This window comes from Macaca nemestrina, chromosome 9, assembly GCF_043159975.1.
Source record: "Macaca nemestrina isolate mMacNem1 chromosome 9, mMacNem.hap1, whole genome shotgun sequence".
NCBI classification, from domain to species: domain Eukaryota; kingdom Metazoa; phylum Chordata; class Mammalia; order Primates; family Cercopithecidae; genus Macaca; species Macaca nemestrina.
In genome coordinates, this window is record NC_092133.1 from 75,691,023 (window position 1) to 75,712,021 (window position 20,999).

At 47.6% G+C, this 20,999-nt stretch overlaps 1 protein-coding gene across 1 annotated transcript; it reads left to right on the forward strand.

Annotated features, from left to right (window-relative positions):
* The first annotated feature begins 1,003 nt into the window (after nt 1-1,003).
* On the forward strand, nt 1,004-8,646 carry LOC105465954 (peptidylprolyl isomerase F). The gene is made up of 6 exons (XM_011714617.3): nt 1,004-1,281; nt 2,725-2,755; nt 3,306-3,394; nt 5,124-5,220; nt 6,251-6,326; nt 7,639-8,646. Exons 1-6 carry the CDS (start codon nt 1,087-1,089, stop codon nt 7,772-7,774), a joined length of 624 nt encoding a protein of 207 aa, XP_011712919.1. The 5' UTR covers nt 1,004-1,086; the 3' UTR covers nt 7,775-8,646.
* The last annotated feature ends 12,353 nt before the right edge of the window (nt 8,647-20,999 follow it).

Sequence of the window (20,999 nt, forward strand, 5' to 3'; positions counted from 1 at the left end):
CTGGAGCACTGGCGCAAGCTGGCAGCAGGACTCTAGGGCTCCCCAGCCCTAGCCAGTGCCTTCCTGTGTCCAGGCCTCAGCTTCCCCTGGGGACAGTACTAGTGTTGGGCCAGATGCCCTCTCAAGTCCCTGCTTGGCATCCATTTATTGCAGGCCTCCCACCACCTTGCAGTGAGGGTGGCTCTTGCTGCTGGGAAGCCCACTCTCAGCACATGGGGCTTAAATGCTCCTGCTGTGGGTCTCCCCACTAAGTCCCCTCCCGGGGTGCATGCTGATGGGAGGGGGCAGGTGGCTGCCCTGGCTGGCCGGGTACGGGGGCTGTCAGTGTGGGTCCTAGGAGGAGGGATCAGAACCAGTCCTGGGGAGGGCTGGGGGCCTGGAAGGAGCATGATGAGCCCAGGCTGCGTTTTCAGTCTTGCTGGAAGCAGGTCTGGTCCCTAGAAATAACTAGAGACAGGCCCAGGCCGGGACAAGCAGGCTAGGGGGCATCATGGGAGGTGTCTCAGCTTATCTCCTCCCTCTTGCGCCTCTGGCTCACTAATCCCGCCTCTCATCTCACCTTTCTCTAACCCTCTCGGACTGCAGGACCTAGGGCAGCAGGGAAGCTTATTTGGCCTGAGCCTTACCTATAAAGGGCCCTGAGCCTTACCTATAAAGGGCTCAAAGGTAGACTTTTGTTATTATATTCAAATTGCAACGTGTAGATGCTCATATTTTTGAGTTAATTACGTTTTAGCAGTTTTTCCTTTTTAAGAAAAGTCTGCTGGTACCTTAATAAACATGGAATCAGCATCCTTTTGCCGGGTGGTGTCTGTTCTCCGGGTCTCTGGGCCTGGAGGCGGGAGTGTTCCAAAGCATTTCACGCCCGGCGGCCCCACCGGCTGGCTGCGCTGCGCGCTGCGGCCGGCAGGGGTCGCCCACGGACAGGCCCGGAGGAGGCGGGACAAGGGCGGGGCCGCAAACCTGGCCAGGCCAATAAAGGCTGCGGCGCGCGGCTGCGCGGGACTCGGCCTTCTGGGCGCGCGCGACCTGTTTTTCAGAGTTGTGTGTTCTCCCTGCCCGTTTCCCGCCCGACCCTCGCCCGCGATGCTGGCGCTGCGCTGCGGCCCCCGGTGGCTCGGCCTGCTCTCCGTGCCGCGCTCCGTGCCGCTGCGACTCCCCGCGGCCCGCGCCTGCAGCAAGGGGGCCGGCGACCCGTCTTCTTCCTCCTCCTCCGGGAACCCGCTCGTGTACCTGGACGTGGGCGCCGACGGGCAGCCGCTCGGCCGCGTGGTGCTGGAGGTGAGACCGCTCGCAGGGCCGGCCTGGGCGCGAGACACGGGCCCGGGGAGAGCCCTGGGCCTTGGGCGGCGCGGTGCCGGGCGCGCTGGGTGACCTTGGGCCTCCCCCTGCCGGGCTCTGGGCCTCAGTTTCCCCATTTTGAGAATGGGCGTCAGAATGGCTTCTTCCGGCCTCCCTCGGAGCACTGGAGCCGGGGAGACGGGAGGGAGGGCACGTGTGGAGGAGAAAGCTCAAGGTCAGATCGCAGAGAGGGAGGGCCCAGCACCCCTGGGCCGGCCCCGGGACGAGAGAGGGGCTCCAGGAGTTTTCTGGGGCTGAGCCTAGATCCGGAGCTCTGAGATGGGTGTCGGGGGGCTTGGGGTGAGCGTTGTGGCCCGGCGGGTGCTCACGTGGCGGCCCTTGCACAACGCGGAGCGCGCCCTGGCCCCGACCCCGCCCCCGCGGTCGGGCTCACACTCGGGGTGCTGGGAAATGGAGCGAGAAGTGGTTTCCAGCAGCAGTGCGGGCCCAGTAGGCCTCGGGCCCGGCCACCTGGTGGACCCCAGAATGCCCCTCCTGCGAGTTGGGACACATTCAGAGGCAGTGTGCCCGGAACCTTGCCCTGCCACCGTCCTTGGGAGTCACACTCAGCACCTGCCCAAACTCTTTGGGTCTTTTATAAAGCAAAGTAAGAAACAGTCATCAGGGTAACTTTAGAGGGAAAGCCCTAGTGGAGCCTTCAGCCCGGCCTCACATTGACAGCAGAGGTCAGTTCGTGTTGACTGGCCCTTTTCTCAGGGAGCCCTTGGTATTTCTTTTTCAGTCTCAGTTTCTTCTGGAAAATAGGGACACCCTTCCTGCTTCCATTTGGTTCAAGGGTGGGTCTTGCAGCTTCGAGGCTAGAGGCTGGCTGGGATGGGGCTTCAGCCTTCCCTCCCCACACCCTCATGCCTCTCCCTGGGCCTCAGTTTCCCAACCCCGAATGGAGGAGCCTTAGACCCACTCTCTTGTCCCTGAATTTCTGATGCTTTGGGCCCAGCTGTAGGAGCACTGCCCCTCCCTGGGAGCATGCCTTTCCCTGGGCCTCAGTTTACCATCCCCAAATCGAAGAGCTGGTCTGGCTCCTACCTTAGACCCACTTTCTTGCCCGAGTTTCTGATGCTTTGGGCCCAGCTGTGGGAGCAGTGCCAGCTGTGTCCACAGAAGTAGGCCAAGATAGCATTGTCATCTCTTCTGACAGATTAGGAAACCAAGGCCACCTCCTCCAGCCTTGGGTTCAGGAAATGGCTCCCAGAAATGATAGAGCTGCCACCTACGCGGGTTGGCAATAATGGGAATGGAATGTCCACGTGCTTCTTCCTTAGCCTCCTTGGCCGCTGTGGGGGTGGGTGGGTGCTGAGAGACATCCACCTTCACCTGTCTCTCCAATGACCACCCACTTTTGTCCCTCTTCTCCCCCAACAGCTGAAGGCAGATGTCGTCCCAAAGACAGCTGGTAAGACAGGGCGTGGGGCCTTGTGAGATGGGAAGGGGGCCAGGCAGGGCAAGGTGGGTGGCGTAGTGAGAAGAATCGGGGCTCAGAGACCCCTGACGAATGGGAGCTCCATGTGTGGCTCAGCCACTGGGTGCCCTGGGGCAGCTCTTCCCATCCCTCTCTGGGCCTCAACGTTGGCTCTGCCCTCCTCTCTCATAGTAGCTGGGAGCCTCAGAGCCGGTGGAAGGCACACGTAAATTTCCCAGAGACTTCCCCACTCCTGGTCCCCAATGAGGCAGGGTGGTGCGCACATAGCCCTTGAGTCGCTGCCCTGCTGGTGCCAGCACAGCCATGAGCCTGTACTCTTGTCACAGTGCTCAGGTACTGAGGTCAGGGAAGGGGAGTGACTTGTCCAGTTACATAGCGAGTTGGGCAGAGCAGACCCAAGAGGTGCCAAGGTCTTTATCCCCCTGTTCACTGCTGGGGATGTAGCAGGGATTTTGGCTGGAATGGGTATGACCCGGGAATTGGGGCCTGGCCGTGTTAACCTGTGTCTCCCTTCGACCCTCAGAGAACTTCAGAGCCCTGTGCACTGGTGAGAAGGGCTTTGGCTACAAAGGCTCCACCTTCCACAGGGTGATCCCTTCCTTCATGTGCCAGGTAACGTGGTTTCCTTTTCTGTAAGGGGGGATGAGAGCAGGAGCTGCCTTGTGGGTGTGTGAAGATGCCTGGCATGAGGAAGGTGTTGAGCAGGGCAGCTGCAGTTGCTCTGTTGGTCAGGCTGCCCCCCCGCATTAGCCCTGTATCCAGGCTTCACTGCACATGGAAGTCCAGCCCCAACCCATTGCCACTCCAGGCCAGTGGCAGGCCCTGCCCAGGGGACTGGGAGGTGGAGTCTATCAAGGCAGAGCTGGGTTGGGGGATGGATGTGCTGGGGGTGGCCCTGAAGGCTTTGAAGAACCAGCATATTCCAGTGGTCTCTGACCTTGTACCCTGCATGCCCCTGAGCACTGGTGTGGGAGATAAGAGGGGGAGAGGGAGAAGCGGCGGAGGTGGAGGAGGAAGACGGGTCCAGGGCAGGAACACACATGCCAGGACTTGGAGCTTCCCTTCCCAGAGAAAGGCATTATTCTCGGTGAAATGAATGTTTTTCAGTCATGTGCCACGCTCGGTTTTCGCAAGCATTGGTATTGCTGTGTCAGAGGTTTGGGGGTAGGTGTTGCAGCAGGAGCTTCCCGGGGGTCAGGACCCAGGTGGTATTGGGGCTGGTCCTCTATTAGCACAGATCTTCAAGATCAGGGATTGGGTATCCTAGGCAGGCAGAGCCTGGAGGCAGCGACATGGCTGTCATGACCTCTTTTGAGACCTTTCTGCCTGAAATTCTCTCCCCATTCCCTCTACCCTGACCCAGTGACTGTCATCGTATCATGCTAAGGGGCAGTGGGTTGGGGCTGGACGTCTGTGTGCGGTGAGGCCTGGATATGGGGTGAACACAGGGACGGCAGGCCTGGCCCAGCCCTGAGGCTGATGGTAAAGCAGGAGCTGAGGTGGAAGTCCTGAGCCAGGCTGGGGACTCCAGAGCTGGAGGGCTCCCTGGCACAAGGCAGTGGCACTGGGAGTCCAGGCCAGGGTCCTGAGTTATCCGTTGGGAGGGATATCAATTAGCGAGCACCTAATTAACACCTGCGGATGCTTCAGCTGGTCAGTTCCCTCTCTCACCCAAGGATCCCATCTCAGGAAAACAGCAGCCAGCCATGGCCTGGGCTGGGCAGCACTAGGCATAGGGGCTGCTACCGGGCTCTTCTGGCCATGGGTGCCCCATGCAGGTTTGGCCAGGGCTGCCCGGGCCTTAGCTGAGGCCTAAGGAAGGATGCCAGCCCTGGGCAGACTCTGTCCTGGGTCTGCAAGGGTTGGGGAAGCTGCTGGGCTGGGTAAGGGGCAGTGCGGGGACAGTGAGGGGACCTGGCATGGGGAGCTGGTCTGGACCAGCTGCTGGTGCTCCCACAGACTAGACACGGGAACTGCGGGGCCTCTGGCCTCTTCCTTGTTGCCCTCCAGGAGGAGTGGGTTAAATTCTGGGTCACTAAGTATCATCTCTGAATGGCCATTAGGTCCTTTGAAGATTACCTAAAAATTTGCTCAGACAAAAAGTAAGTCATTTGGAAACAAAGGTAGTTACTGTGACAAAAGATATTTAAGTTTAGTCTTTTTTTTTCTTTTTTTGCTTATTTTTCTTATTATTAGTTCTAATTTTATTGGATGTTTATTGACCGCTTTACCTGAGGGGCACCAACTGGGTGCTTGGGTGGGCTGAGGCCGCTGCCAGTGTCGGGGCCGTGGCCCCCGTCTGCTCCATGGCAGCCACTCAGAAGGTGCTGTGTGCTCACAGGCGGGAGACTTCACCAACCACAATGGCACAGGCGGGAAATCCATCTACGGAAGCCGCTTTCCTGACGAGAACTTCACACTGAAGCACGTGGGGCCGGGTGAGTGGGGGCCGCCTCTAGGGTGAGTGTCCCCACAGCTCTGACCTGGCCTGGAAGCCCCAGCAGGCCCTGAGAGGCCACATGCGGTCACCGCCCAGTATCTGATGAGGCCCTTCCTCCCTGCGGCACTGCAGGCCGTCTCAGCATTTCTGGCTTGTTGAGTTTCCCTAGAGTTTTCTCGTCTCTCAGATTAAAAAGCAGGGTTTCCTTTGGGAACTTTGCGGAAGAACCTTTAAGCAGAATGGAGGCCTTGGCCACCTCCCTGTCTGTCCTCTTGAGTTTCGGGTTGGAAATTCTAGGACACTTAGAATTGTTGCAGAATGGTCCGGGCACGGTGGCTCACGCCTATAATCTCAGCACTTTGGGAGGCTGAGGCGGGTGGATCACGAGGTCAGGAGATCAAGACCATCCTGGCTAACATGGTGAAACTCCGTCTCTACCAAAAACACAAAAATGAGCTGGGTGTGGTGGCGGGTGCCTGTAGTCCCAGCTACTCGGGAGGCTGAGACAGGAGATTGGCGTGAATCTGGGAGGCAGAGCTTGCAGTGAGCCGAGATCACGCCACTGCACTCCAGCTTGGGCGACAGAGTGAGACTCCATCTCAAAAAAAACATTGTTGCAGAAAAAAAGAATTGTTGCAAGATTTAAAATCTTGCTTAGACAAAAAGCAAATTGTTTGGAAGCCAGGGTGATTATTGTGGCAGCATCTTGTCACCTATAAGACCCAAAGTGGTAGGTGGAGAAGTCTGGAGGTCAGGGCCTGGGGTCCTGTCCCGGGTCCCGCCCCAGCCCTACCACTGAGAGCTTCCACAAGGCCCTGTCCTCTCAGGCCACCCCACTGAGAACTAGCGGACAGCAAAGGCAGACACACCCTGGGGGGCTGGTATTGGGCCCTGGTTCTCCTCTTCTGGGTCCCAGGATCTGCAGACTCGAATGTCCCTGGTGTGGTTTGCACCGTCTGCCCTTTCTAATGTCCTCCCCGGCAGGTGCCTCCAGGGGCAGCGTGGCTCAGCTCTGCTGGTTTTTGCAGGTGTCCTGTCCATGGCTAATGCTGGTCCTAACACCAATGGCTCCCAGTTCTTCATCTGCACCATAAAGACAGACTGGTGAGTTCCCTGCCCCAGGCCCTCTGGGAATGTGGGCAGCCTTGCAGCTGGAGGAGGATTTGTGCACTTTTAGGGGCAGGCAGTTTACAGCCAGGCCATCTGCTCTGGAACAGTGGCCCTCTCCCAGGCTGTGTGTTTGTATGAGAAAGAGAAAGTTAGTGGAAGGATCAAAGGAGAATCGCAGTTGTTCCTGCAATTCTGTCATGGTTTGGGTTCCCATTGTTGCTGTCATCTGGAATTTTCTCCGTGTATTCTGCTCACACACACACACGAAAGGGTTTCTCTACCAGATACATCTGGGAAATGTTGCAAAACATTATGAGGCCTCAGGAGGGACTGAGTAGAAGCCCACTTGTGTGGTTTTAACCTGGAGTTTCCCAGGCTTGTCTTGACCATGGGCTGAACCTTGGCAATGCTGCAGCAGACATTTGGATATCAGCAGATTTCCAAATGAAGCCCCTGTATTATCATAAGCCTGCAGATAGCCACAGGCCTGTAAGGGCCCTGTTTTCAATGCCCATGGATTTTAGGGATGTCTCTTTCCTGGTACATTTTCCTCTAAGGGATAAATTTCTCTGGCCAGAGTCCCAAATGTCATAGCCCTGGGGCACCTGCTGATGAGCTGGCTGGGAGCTGACTTGGTAAAGCCCATTTCCAAGAATTTTAGGGAGACCTAGGTGGGGCGGACACTAGAAGTATCCAGCCTCCAAGCCTAAGAGATGTGGCCGGCAGGGCTGGGCAGGTCCTTGCTGGCTCAGCCTGCTCTTTGCTCCTTCATGGGACCCCAGTGGATCCTGCAGTTCTGCTCTTGGCTGAAACCATGCCAGCTTCGCCGGAGCTGAACTGAGCCGCCTTTTACATTATTGGACTCTCTTGAGTTGAGAGCTGCCCAGGACTCTGCAGTTTCACCACCCTTGTTCCTTTGGCTCTTGACTCATCATTCATGACCGTTAACGTGGTTCCATTTGTCTGGACTTCTTCTTTCTTCAGAGCATTTCATTATCCTGTTACCTCCCTGTGCAGAACAAAGAATAAATCCACTTTTAATAGATGGAGTTACCAGGATTCAGGCTACGTGACCTGAGGCAAGGTCACAACATGAGTGGCAGAATGTGTCCTGGAAGCCAGGCATTCTCTGGGGTGTATCTGGGGCGCTCAACAAGGCTTGATTGAGCTTTGGTGGTAGATCCAGGTATTACGTGGGGATTCCTTGCAGAATTGCTGTTTTCGGTAACTAATTCCATGACCGGGGCCATGGCATTGGATGACATTGCACTACACTGTTGCTCACCCGGGTCACCCGTCCTCACAGGTTGGATGGCAAGCATGTTGTGTTCGGTCACGTCAAAGAGGGCATGGATGTCGTGAAGAAAATAGAATCTTTCGGCTCTAAGAGTGGGAAGACATCCAAGAAGATTGTCATCACAGACTGTGGCCAGTTGAGCTAATCTGTGGCCATGGTGCTGGGATGGTGGCAGCTGCAAATGTCCATGCACCCAGATGGCTGCCTTGGCTCTCAGCCAAGGTGCCCAAAATGATATCTGTGCCCACTCCACCATCATGGTGTGCCTGAGGAAGGCTGCTCAGGGATGTCGGACCTCGGCCAGGACCCACCACACTGCTTCCTAATACCCACCCTTCCTCACGACCTCATTTCTAGGCATCTTTGTGGACATGATGTCACCCCTCATCAAGCATTGCCTGTGATTGCCCAACCCAGATTCATCTGTGCCTTGGACATGGTGGTGGTGATGGGTTAGCATCCAAGTGAAGGTCTTTTCCTTGACCAAGGGGGACAGTCAGTTTTGCAAAAGGACTCTAATACCTGTTTAATGTTGTCTTCCTAATTGGGATAATTTAGTTAACAAGATTGACTAGAAGTGAAGCTGCAACACTAACTTCCCCATGCTGTGGTGTGACCTGAGTTGGTGACACAGACCACAGACCCCAGAGCTTGGCTTTTGAAACACAACTCAGGGCTTTTGTGAAGGTTCCCTCGGCTGAGATCTTTCCTCCTGGTTACTGTGAAGCCCGCTGGTTTGCTGCTGTCATTTCTGAGGAGGGCCTATGGGGGTAGGAGCAGTTGAACCTGGGAACAAACCTCACTTGAGCTGTGCCTAGACAATGTGAATTCCTGTGTTGCTAACAGAAGTGGCCTGTAAGCTCCTGTGCTCTGGAGGGAAGCATTTCCTGGTAGGCTTTGATTTTTCTGTGTGTTAAAGGAATTCAATCTACTGATGATGTATTATACATAAAACATTTCTGGAACATGTATTTGTGTTCACCTTAAATGTGAAAATAAATCCTATTTTCTATGAAAGACTGGTACCTGGTTTCTGGAAGAGGGATCTGTAACTTGGAGCTGATCTTTACTGAGCTTGCCGTGGCGGGTGCCATGCTCAGGACGTTCATGTGGACGGTTTCATGTCATCATGCTGGCAACTTGTCCTCCCTGCCTTAGAAATGAGGCTCATACAAGCGACCTTAGCACCCACAGCCTGTGCCATGAGCACTGGCTTCACCCTGAATCCCAGCTCCTCCCCTTAGTGACCCCGAGTCTCAGTTTCCCTCAGCTGCATAAGGAGGCAATATAGTTTGAATAGTTGTCCCCAGCCAAATCTCATGTTGAACTGTAATCCCCGGTGCTGGAGGTGGGACATAGTGCGAGGTGTTTGGATCATGGGGACGGGTCTCTCATGGCTTGGTGCTGTTTTCTTGATAGTGAGTTATTTCAAGATCTGGTCATTTAAAGTGTGTGGCACCTCCCCCTGCCCCCCTCTTGCTCCTGCTTTCCCTATGTGACATGCCTAATCCCCCTTCACCTTGTGCCATGGTCATAAGCTTCCTGAGGCCTCCCTGGAAGCCAAGCAGGTGCCAACACCATGCTTCCTGTACATCCTGCAGAACCATAAGCCAATTAAACCTTTTCAATAATAAATTACTCAGTCTTAAGATTTCTTTATAGCAATACAAGAATCCTAACACAGGGTAACAATAAGGCCCACCTCGTAGGGTGGTGATCCACATGAAGTGCATAACACAGTGCGTGGTGCATCTTCCTAAGCAGAGTGACAAGGATGATGACCTTTCCCCTGTCAGGGTCTTAGGAAAGAGGAGGGATGCCAGAGCAAAGGAGCCTCCATCATCTGAGGTTAGGAGTGGACTTCCTAGGATAAGCCAGTTCCATTTGGAGTTGACTTCTAGGTGTTTCTGAATTCACAGGGAAGGCAGGATTGGAGGTAAGAGCTTCCCTAGGTAGACAGGGCCGTGGCGTGGTCAGGCAGTTGAGTGGTTGGTCAGGCAGGCATTCTCAGAGGAAATTTGGGCTCTTTTGGGAGCATCTAACAGAATTATTTCTCACTGGGGTTCCCTGAGTGAGGTTATGTGCAGTCTCAGGTTGATGGAGTTACTCTGAGGTCATGGTGGCTGGGTTCGGGTCATTTGGAGTCGTGGAGAGTTTCGTGAAGTCAGTTTCAGTAGGACTAGTAGTCTTCAAACAATTATCAAGAGCCTTAGGGGTCCTGAAAGCAGACAAGGAGGACACAAGGAGCATGGGCCCCTGAACCCCATTTGCAGTCATAGATGCCCTCCATTTATGTTGGGGTTCTACAAAGGATTTCATTTGAAGAATGGGATCTTGAGCCAAATCATAATTAGTAATTTCTCACCCAGTCCAATACTTTACAGATGGGTAAACTGAGACCCTAAGAGGGATTATGATTGCCCCATGTGACCCTGTGAGTCAACTGGCAAAACAGGGGCTAGAATCCAGCGTTTCTGGCAGTCTGCAGGGATTTCTGTTGGGGGCCTTCGAGAATGCACAGGTGCCTTCGGGAACATATTGCCAAAGGTCCTCAGGCCACACATTCAGAGCACAATTGATACCTGAGGTTAAAGCCCACAGCTTCACTCCCTCTGGAGTTTCCTCTTTGGGGTCTTATGTTTAGTCACTGTGTGTGTCCTTCTTGCTGAGGAGTGTGTGTTTGTGTGTATCTGTGTGTGTGTGTCTGTGTGTGTGTATCTCCACCCAGAGGAGTCTAAGGTGAGGTGAGGGTGCAGCAAACATGCAGGAATCTCCTAAAAACCAAGTTCCCTGAAAGCAGGGCCATTCCCTGTGCTTCTCATTCCCTGAGCTCCCTGCACAAAGGCCTGAGCCTAGTCATATTTCTTGCATAAAGCAAGAACATAAGTAACATACAAATAAAATACTGGCTTGTTTATGGCCAGTGAGCACTCAATACCTCATGCATAAATGAGGCAGTGAATCTTACACGTGCACTCATAGATGTAATCATAAGTGGTGCCATGTACACGATTTTTAAAAAAAATCTGAAACATCAATTTTATTTTCTGGTATGTGATAGCTTTTCAAAATGATTTCATTGAGGTATAATTTACATAGAATAAAACTTCAAGTGTACACATCAATGACTTTTGACAAAAGTATATACTAGTAATAACTATCACCAAATTAAGATACTATCACCAAATTAAGAATGTTTCCATCTTTCCAGAAAGTTCTCTCCGTGCCCCTTCCCAGGCAGCCACTGGATTTTATCCCTGTAATTTTGCCCGTTCTAGAACTTTGTAGAAATGGTATCGAGCAGGGTTCACTTTTATGTCTGGCTTCTCCAGCGTGGCACGTGTGAGAATGTGTGAGACTCCAATATGCTTCTGGGTTCTAAAGGATCTTGCTCCATGAAAAGGAATTTCTTAAAGTTTTCCTAGGTCTGGGAAGGCCTAAAGCAATGCTTCTAGGGATCACAGAGTGCCAGTAAATCATGCAGATTTCTGGCCATACCTGACACACCTTTTGAATATTTGCATCTAGGAATCTGAATTTTATTTTATTTTATTTTATTTTTTTGAGACGGAGTCTCGCTCTGTCGCCCAGGCTGGAGTGCAGTGGCGCGATCTCGGCTCACTGCAAGCTCCGCCTCCCGGGTTCACGCCATTCTCCTGCCTCAGCCTCCCGAGTAGCTGGGACTACAGGCGCCCACAACCGCGCCCGGCTAATTTTTTGTATTTTTAGTAGAGACGGGGTTTCACCGTGGTCTCGATCTCCTGACCTTGTGATCCGCCCGCCTCGGCCTCCCAAAGCGCTGGGATTACAGGCGTGAGCCACCGCGCCCGGCCAGAATCTGAATTTTAAAATAATAATTCTGAGAGGTGAAGCCAGCTGAACTTCCTGGGTCGAGTGGGGACTTGGGAAACTTTCCTGTCTTACAAGAGGATTGTAAAACACACCAATCAGCACTCTGTAAAACATACCAGTCAGTACTCCGTAAAATACACCAATCAGCGCTCTGTGAAACAGACCAATCAGCAGGATTCTAAAAGTAGCCAATCGTGGGGAGGATTGAAAAAAGGGCACTCTGATAGGACAGAAATGGAACATGGGCAGGGGCAAAAAAAGGGAATAAAAGCTGGCCGTCCCAGCCAGCAGCAGGGAAGCAGGTTGGGTCTCCTTTCACGTTGTGGAAACTTTGTCCTTTTCCTCTTCACTGTAAACCTTGCTACTGGTCACGTGTGCCGTCTTTGAGAGTTTTAACCGTCACCGCGAAGGTCCGTGGCTCCATTCTTGAAGTCAGCGAGACCATGAACCCACCGGCAGGAGCCAATTCCGGACACATTTCTACTAAAGCTTAAGAATTTGAGTGTAGCCACAGTGGCTAAGAGTGAAAGGGAAAGTCATGGCTCAACATTGGAATCATCATTTACTTCTGGAAACATTTTTTACTGGACTTTCTGGGACTCAGAAGTGACACTCTCCACTTCTAAAAGAAGCCTCAGTTAAGGAGTCTGACCGACAAGTCTCGGATGACTGGGTGGGGCACATCCTATTCTACTCAAGCTCTGTGGGGGCCAGTGGGCAGGGAGGCTCCTCGATAGCGCTGGTGAAAGTGGCCAGTCAGGCATGGTGGCTCATGCCTGTAATCCCAGCCGCTTTGGGAAGCAGAGGTGAGTTGACTGCTTGAGCCCAGGGGTTCGAGACCAGCTTGGTCAACACAGTGAGACCTCATCTCTACAGAATTTTTTTTTTTTTTAATTTAGCTGGGCTCAGTGACATGTGCCTGTGGTCCCAGCTACTCGGAAGGCTGAGGTAAGAGGATCACCTGAGCCCAGTAGGTCGAGGCTGCAGTGAGCCATGATTATGCCACTGGACTGCAGTCTGGGGGACAGAGCAACACACTGTCTCAAAAAAAGAAAAGAAAAAGTGGCTCCCCCTGCCTTGGCCTATGCAGGAGCCTATGAGGGAAGAAGCTCCTTGAGGGGTGGAGGCCCCAGCTCTTGTTTTGCCATCTAGGATGAGAGGCTGCCTTGGGTGGGCCTCAGATGGAGAGCATTTCTCAGTGAGTGGATTGTGGAGGCCAGAAGTCAGCTCTGTGTCCAAGATTCCCCAGAACATGGCAGGTAGAGAAAGTCTTGGGTCCACTCTGCCTCCCAGATCACTCAGCCTGTAGAGGCTGTCCAGAATTATGCTGATAACATTACTGCTATTGTATCATATTGTGATAGTTAATTTTATGGCAGGTTTTTTTTTTTTTTTTGAGACGGGGTCTCACTCTGTCATCCATGTTGGAGTGCAGTGGCACAATCATAGCTCGCTGTAACCTTGAACTCCTAGGCTCAAGCAATCCTCCCACCTCAGCACCCTGAGTAACTGGGAACTACAGGCACATGCCACCATGCTTGGCTATTTTTATTTTTTATTTTTTAAGATATGCAGGTCTTGCTATATATCCCAGGCCATTCTCAAACTCCTGGCCCCAAGTGGTCCTCCCACTTCGGATTCTCAAAATGTTGGGATTATAGGTGTGAGCCACCACACCCAGCCTTATGTGTCAACCTAACTGGGTCACAGAGTGCTTACACATTGGGTCAGACACTATGCTGGGTGTGTCTGTGAGGGCGTTTCTGTCTGAGATTAATATTTGCATAGCTAGACCTAGTAAAGCAGGTGGTTCTCCCTAGTGTGGGTGGACCTCATCTAGTCAACTGAAGACCTGAATAGAACAAAAGGCTAAGAGGGAACGCCTCCTGCCTGACGGCCCTGAACTGGAACATTGGTATTTTCTGCCTTTGGACTCAAACTGAAATGTTGGCTGTCTCAGGGTCTTGAGCCTGCCAGCCTTCAGACTGAAACCTACATTGGCTCTTCTGGTTCTCAGGCCTTCAGACTCGGACTGGACCTAAACCATTGACTCTCCTGGGTCTCCAGCCCGCCAACTGCAGATTGTGGGTCTTCTCAGCCCCATGACCACTTAAGCCAATTCCTTATATTTTTATATCATATATATCCTGTGTATATGGTATAAATATATACACACACGCACACACATGTGTATTCTATTGATTCTGTTTCTCTTACTTACACATATTGTCTTCTTTCTATTTATAAAACCAAAATGCACATATGAAAATTCAAATGTTACATAATTATATAGAGAATTAGCATTGCCTACAATCCTATTACAGTAATAGTTAGTATAGGTTTCTGCATTTGCGTAGCTGCAAAGACCACCACTCCTTTCCTAACAATGAGAAGAAGCTGAATAAACTACAAAATCGTAACTTTTCTTGAGCTCACCAGAAAGGCAAACAACCTGTTTCAAAGAGGAACAAAGCAACCGGTCGCGGTGGCTCACGCCTGTAATCCCAGCACTTTGGGAGGCCAAGATGGGCGGATCACCTGAGGTCAGGAGTTGGAGACTAGCCTGGCCAACGTGGTGAAACCCCGTCTCTACTAAAAATAAATTAAAAAAACAGCCGGGCATGGTGGTGCATGCCTGTAATCCCAGCTACTTGGGAGGCTGAGGCAGGAGAATCACTTGAACCCGGGAGGTGGAGGTTGCAATGAGCCAAGATTGCACCACTGCACTGCAGCCTGGGCAACAGAGTGAGACTCCATGTCAAAAAAAAAAAAAAAAAAAAAAAGGGCGGAACGAGGCCCTGCAAGGTAAGACAGGACACACAGACCGTTTCACCTGTGGCAGAGCACTGTAGTAAGATATGACCACGAAACAACTGTGTAAAATAAAATTAGGTAACCTCTTAATGAATTGCTAAAGGCCAGGAGGGGGCTAATGTGTCTGTCTGGAGTAGCTGGAGACCCCAGATACAAAGGGAGTTCAACATCTTTCTCCAGGCTCCCACCAGATGCACAGAAGACCTAAGAGGGAGCCCGACTTGGTGGTTTAGGTCTGTAGGAGGGGACCTTCAGCTGCTGGAGAAAGGCATGGAGCATTGTCCACTTCCTCAGATTCTTCTCTCCTATGAAGTAAATTTGAGAATCCACTGGGAGGTTGGGCATTACACCGTCCACCCCCAGGAACATGTAAAAGTGCACTGTGGCTGGGAGAAGTAAAACACACATCCTTATATCCCTGAGGGAGGGGCAAGAAGCCATCCAGGGCACAGGATCCTTTAGCGATACCAACCAGAAATTGACTACCTCTGGTGGGAGAGGGGGCAAGAAACAGCCAAGACATGCCTAAGACTAAGGCGGGATCAGGAGAGCAGAAAAGCCTGCTGTCTTACTATGAGCCTGGTCTACCAGTGGGGGAGGGTGGGGCATGGAGAGAGACACCTTCCGTATTGCAGAAAGCTGAGTGTGGAATCTAAACAATCCTTTGGCACCCCAGCTCCACTGTAAGCACAAGTCAACAGTAATCCACCACTTAAGGAATTTGAAGTCTATGGAGCTCTGAAAGCAAGAATAGCAACACAAACCCCAAATCCAGCTCAACCCTTGAGGCAACTAACTCAATTTCCCACAATAATGGTCTGAAATAATCAGTGGCATGCCTGTCTCCAGTGTACATACTGTATTAATCAGGGTTCTTCAGAGAGCTAGAACCAATTGGATGTGTGTATACATATAGGCAGAGGGAGAGAGAGAGAGATTGAGAGATTTTAATTAATTGGCTCATGCAGTTGTGGGACCTGGGCAAGTCCAAATTCTGCAGGGCAGGCCAGCAGCCTGGTGACCCAGGGAAGAGTTGATTTTGGAGCTTGGGTTCTAGAAGCAAAATGCCACCTTCTTTGGTGGACCTTAGTCTTTTTCTCTTAAAATCTTCAACTGATTGGATGAGGCCCACCACATTATGGGGGGGCAATATGCTTTACTCAAAGTCATTGATTTAAATGTTAATCTCATCTCAAAAATACCTTCACAGCAGCATCTAGACTGGTGTGTGACCAAACATCTGAGTACCCTGGCCTAGCCAAGTTGACACATAAAATTAACAATGATACATACTGTTCACCACTGTCTCTTCTATTGTTGAAATTCTATTGAATTTCAACAAAAAATTTAAAAACACACAAAATGCAAAGAAGAAAAACATTGTCAAGAAATAAAACAATCATACTCAGATATAACATTGTCAAATATGAATATTAAAATAACTGATTAATATATTGGAAGATCTAGTGGGAAAGGATGCATTTCAGTAGAGAAAAACTACAAGAAAGAGTCTAATGGAGATGCTAGAAGTGAAAAAACATATTAAAATGAAGAATTCCTTTGACAAGCTTATCAGTAAACTTAGCACAGCTGAGGAATATATCAGTGAACTTAAAGAGGTCAAAAGAGATTAATCCAGATGGAAACACAAAGAGAAATCAGAGTGAAAGAGACAGAACAGAGCATCAAAGAACTATGGGATAATATCAAAATGCCTAGCAGAGGTGTCATTTTAACCCCAGAATGAGAAAAGAAGTGAGTGCACAAGAATAAGTATTTAAAGAAATAAGTGGTAACATTTTTCCAGAATTATTGAGACATATCAAACCACTGATATAAGAAATTCTGAGAACCTCAAGCAGGAAAGATCACACACACACACACACCATAGTAGCTTAGCATCAAACTATGAAAACCAAAGATAAAATCTCTAAGGCAATCCCCCACAACACACACACAAACCATGAATTACTTACACAGGAACAAAGATAAAAATGATAGCAGACTTCTCATCAGAAATTATGCAAGTTAAAAACAATGAATTGACAAGTTAATTTTTATTTTTAATTTTTGTGGGTACATAGTAGGTGTATACTTTTGAGATACATAAGTTGTTTCGATACAGGCATGCCACGTGAAAGGGAAATAAACACATCATGGATTGAGACTTTAAAGTACTGGGCAGGAGAAAAAATAACCCATCTATTCACAATTCTATGGCCAGGGAAAATACCCTTCAAAAATAAAAGCAAAAAACAAAACAAAACCAAAAATCCTTTCCGACAAACAAAAGCAGAACAAATTCACTGTCAGCAGACCCATGATACAAGCAAGGTCAGAAGAAGTTCTTCAGAAAGAAGTATGATACCAAACAGAAACTTGTATCTACACAAAGAAATGAAGAATTCTGGAAATGGTAAAAAATAAAGTATATAAAAGCACTTTCTTTCATTATTTTAAATGCAATTTGACTTAAAAAGATAATCTTAAAAAATATTCCTGCTTTAATTAGGACACATGCCTAATGCAAGTGGGGCTTAAAACCTAGGTGATGGGTTGATGGGTGCAGCAAACCACCATGGCATATATATACCTATGTAACAAACCTGCAAATTCTGCACATGTATCCCAGAACTTAGAGTAAAATTTAAAAAAAAAAAATCCTGCTTTAACATTTGTTTCAAAGTCTATTTTAGTATGTGTAAAAGTAAAATGCACGCTAAAACTGCACAAGGAATGAGAGGAAGAAATCGGAAGTAAACTGTTGTAAGATTCTTACACTATAGTTGAAGTTGTATAGTATTTGAATGTAGACTGTGATAAATTAATGACATATGTTGTAAACATGAAAACAACCACTCACTTTTTAAAAGAGATCTAACTAATACATCAGTTTCCCATGGCTGCTGTCACAAATTACCATAAACATACTTGCTTAAAACAACACAAATTGGCTGGGCATGGTGACTCACTTCTGTTATCCCAGCACTTTGGGAGGCTGAGGCCGGTGGATCACGAGGTCAGGAGTTCAAGACCTGCCTGGCCAAGATGGTGAAACACCGTCTCTACTAAAAATATAAAAATTAGCCGGGAGTAGTGGTGGGTGCCTGTAATCCCAGCTGCTTGAGAAGCTGAGGCAGAGAATTGCTTGAACCCAGGAAGTGGAGGTTGCAGTGAGCTGAGATTGCACCACTGCACTCCAGCCTGGGTGACAGAGTGAGACTCCGTCTCACAAACAAACAAACAATAGCAACAAAAAACTCCCACAAATTTAAGTCTGAAATGGGTTTCACTGGGCTAAAGTCAAGATGCTGGTAGGTTGCATTGTTTTGGAGGCTCTAGGGGAGAGACCATTCCTTGCCTCTTCTAACTTCTCTAGAAGTTGCCTGTGTTCCTCGGCTTGTGGCCTCTTCCTCCATCTTCAAAGCCAACATAGCATTATCACCTGAATCTCTGCTTCCATATTATATTTTCTTCTCTGACTCTCACTCTCCTGCATTCCTCCTTCACTTTTCAGGACTCTTGTGATTACATTGGACCCATTGGGTAATCCAGATAATCTTCCCATATTAAAATCCTTAACTTAATTACATCTGCAAAGTTCCTTTTGCTATGTAAGTTAACACATTCATCGGTAGAAAGAAAGATGAAAGGAACAAAACACAAATGGATAGTATTTGGATGACAGTTTTAAATTCAAACATATTATAATAACATTACATGTAAATAGCCTAAATATTGCAATTAAAGCTTATTCTGTTAAGTTAAGACCTATATGGTAAACCCTAGAGAAACTACTAAAAAACCCTCAAAAAAAAAATGAAAAAAATCACGTTTAATTAATGAAAATTAAAATACTATATTGGAAAATATTCAGTTGATGCAAAAGACAACAATAAAGAAGAAACAGAGGAACAAAAATGACATGAGACGCATGAAAAACAAAAGGTAAGTTCGCAGATGCAAATCCAAACATGCTAATGACAACATGAAATCTAAATTGATTAAGCAATCTGATCAAAAGATTGAGCTAGACCATATTAAAAAAAAACCAGATCCAACTATATGGTGTCTATAGGAGATATGCTTTTAAATACATACATAAACAGACTGAAAGTGAAAGGATGGAAAAAGACACATTATGCTTATATAACAGCAACCACATGAAAGCTAAAGTGGCTACAATAATATCAAACAAAATATAATTTAAAACAACAAATGTTACTGGAGGCATGGTGGCTCACACTTGTAATCCCAGCACTTTGGGAGACTGAGGTGGGAGGATCACTTGAAACCAGGAGTTTAAGACCAGCCTAGACAACATAGTGAGAGCTTGTCTCTATTTAAAAACAAAACAAACAAATGTTACTGGAGATAAAGAGGGACATTTTATAATGGTGAATTCATTGGAGAGATATAACAATTATATACATATATGTACCCAATAAAAGAATGCCAAAATACCCGAAGCACAACCTGACAGAAATAAAGGGAGAAATAACAATTTAACAATAGTTAGAGACTTCAATAATGAATAGAACAACCAGACAGAAGATTAACAGGGAAAGAGGACTAAAACAAAACTGCACGTGAACCAGACCTAACAGACATCAATAGAACCCTCCGCCTAACAACAACAAAGGGTACCTTCTTCTCAAGCACACGTAGAACCTTCTCTAGGGCAGGCCATCTGGCTAGACTATAAACAAACCTCTATACATTTAAAGGATAGGAATAATGTGAAGCATGTTTTCCAAGCACAATGGAATGAAATTAAAAGTCAATTGCAGGGAAAATTTGAGGGAACTCATAAATAAGTAGACAATAACAATTAAACAACACAGACCTTCTGGGATGCAGCTAAAGCAGTGATTAGAGGAAAACTTTTAACTGTAAATGCCTACATTAATGAAGAAGAAAGGTTTCAAATGAGTAACTTAATCTTTCATCTTGAAACACTGGGAAAAAAAAGACAGAATAAACCCAGAGCAAGAAAAAGGAAGGAAATAAAGATTAAGGCAGAAATTAATAAAATAGAGATGAGAAAAGCTATAGAGAAAAATCAATGACCCAAAAGCCAGCTTTTCATAGAAAGATCAACAAAATTGACAAAGCTTTAGTCAATTTGATGAAGAAAAAAGAGAGAAGACTTAGTTGAATTATAAATTAAAGAGGGAATATTATTACCAGCCTTTCAGAAAGAAAAAGGATTAAAGAGAAATAGTATGAGCAATTGTATTGCAATAAATTAGGTAACTTACATAAAATACACTAATTCCTAGAAAGACACAGACTTCAAAAATAAAGAAATAAGCCGAATAGACCTGTAGTAAGTGAAGAGACTAAAGCAGTAATCACAATCTACCTGCAAAGAAAAGCCTAGGTCCAGATGGTCTCCGGGCTGGATTCTACCCAACACTCAAAGGAGAATTAATACCAATTTTTTACAAAATCTTCCAAAAAATAGAAGAGAAGGGAACAGTTTCCCTGTTATTCTATGAGGCCAGTATTATCTTGATGTCAAAACCAAAGACATCACAAGAGAAGAAAACTATGGACCAATATCTCTTATGAATATGGCCATAAAAATCCCCAACAAAATACTAGCAAATGAATACAGCAACATATGAAAAGAATTATACATCTTGACCAAGTGTGATTTATCCCAAGGATGTAAGGTTGGTTTAACATCTGAAAATCTATTAATATAATATATATTATAAATGCATAATATATAATAGCATATAACAAAATTTCAATAGAATAAAAACAAAAATTACACGATTATCTTAATAGATGCAGAAGAAATATTCAACAAAATCCAAAACCCTTTCATTATTTAAAAAAACCACTGAATGAGCTAGTAAGAGAAAGGATCTTTCTCAATATGTAAAGGGCATCCATGACAAACCTAGAGCTAACATCATATTTAATGGTGAGAGACTGAATGCTTTCCCCTTAAGAACAGAAATAAGACATGATATTTGCTTTTGCTTTCGGAACTTTTTTTTTTCTTTTTTTTTTTTTTTTTGGCACAAGGTCTTACTGTGTTGCTCAGGCTGGAGTGAGTGCAGTGGTGCAATCACAGCTCACTGAAACCTTAACCTTCCAGGCTTAGGTGATCATCTCACCTCAGCCTCCTGAGTAGCTGGGACCACAAACACACACCACCACGCCTGGCTAATTTTTTGTTTTTGTTTTTGGTAGAGATGGGGTTTTGCCATGTTGCCCAGGCTGGTCTGAAACTCCTGGACTCAAGTGATCTATCCCCTTGGCTTCTCAGAGTGTTGGGATTATAGGTGTGAGCCACCGCACCCAGCTTGCTTTTGGAACTTCTATTCAAAATTGACTGGAGTCTGCAGTTGGGGCAATTAGGAAAAACAAAGAGGCATCTAGTTTGTAAAGGAAGAAATAAAACTGTCTCTACTGTCAGATTACATAATATTTTATATAGAAAAGCTTAAGGAATCCACTACAAATTATTACAATTCATAAAAAAGTTTATCACAATTGCAGGATATAAGCTCAACATACAAAAAAATCAGTTGTATTTTAATACACTTGCAATGATAAATCCAAAAATGGAATTAAGATAGTTCTATCCATAATAGAATACTTAGGAATAAATTTAACAACAAAAGTGCAAAACATATTCTGAAAACTACAAAACATGGTTGAAAAAAAGAACTAGACAAATGAAAAAA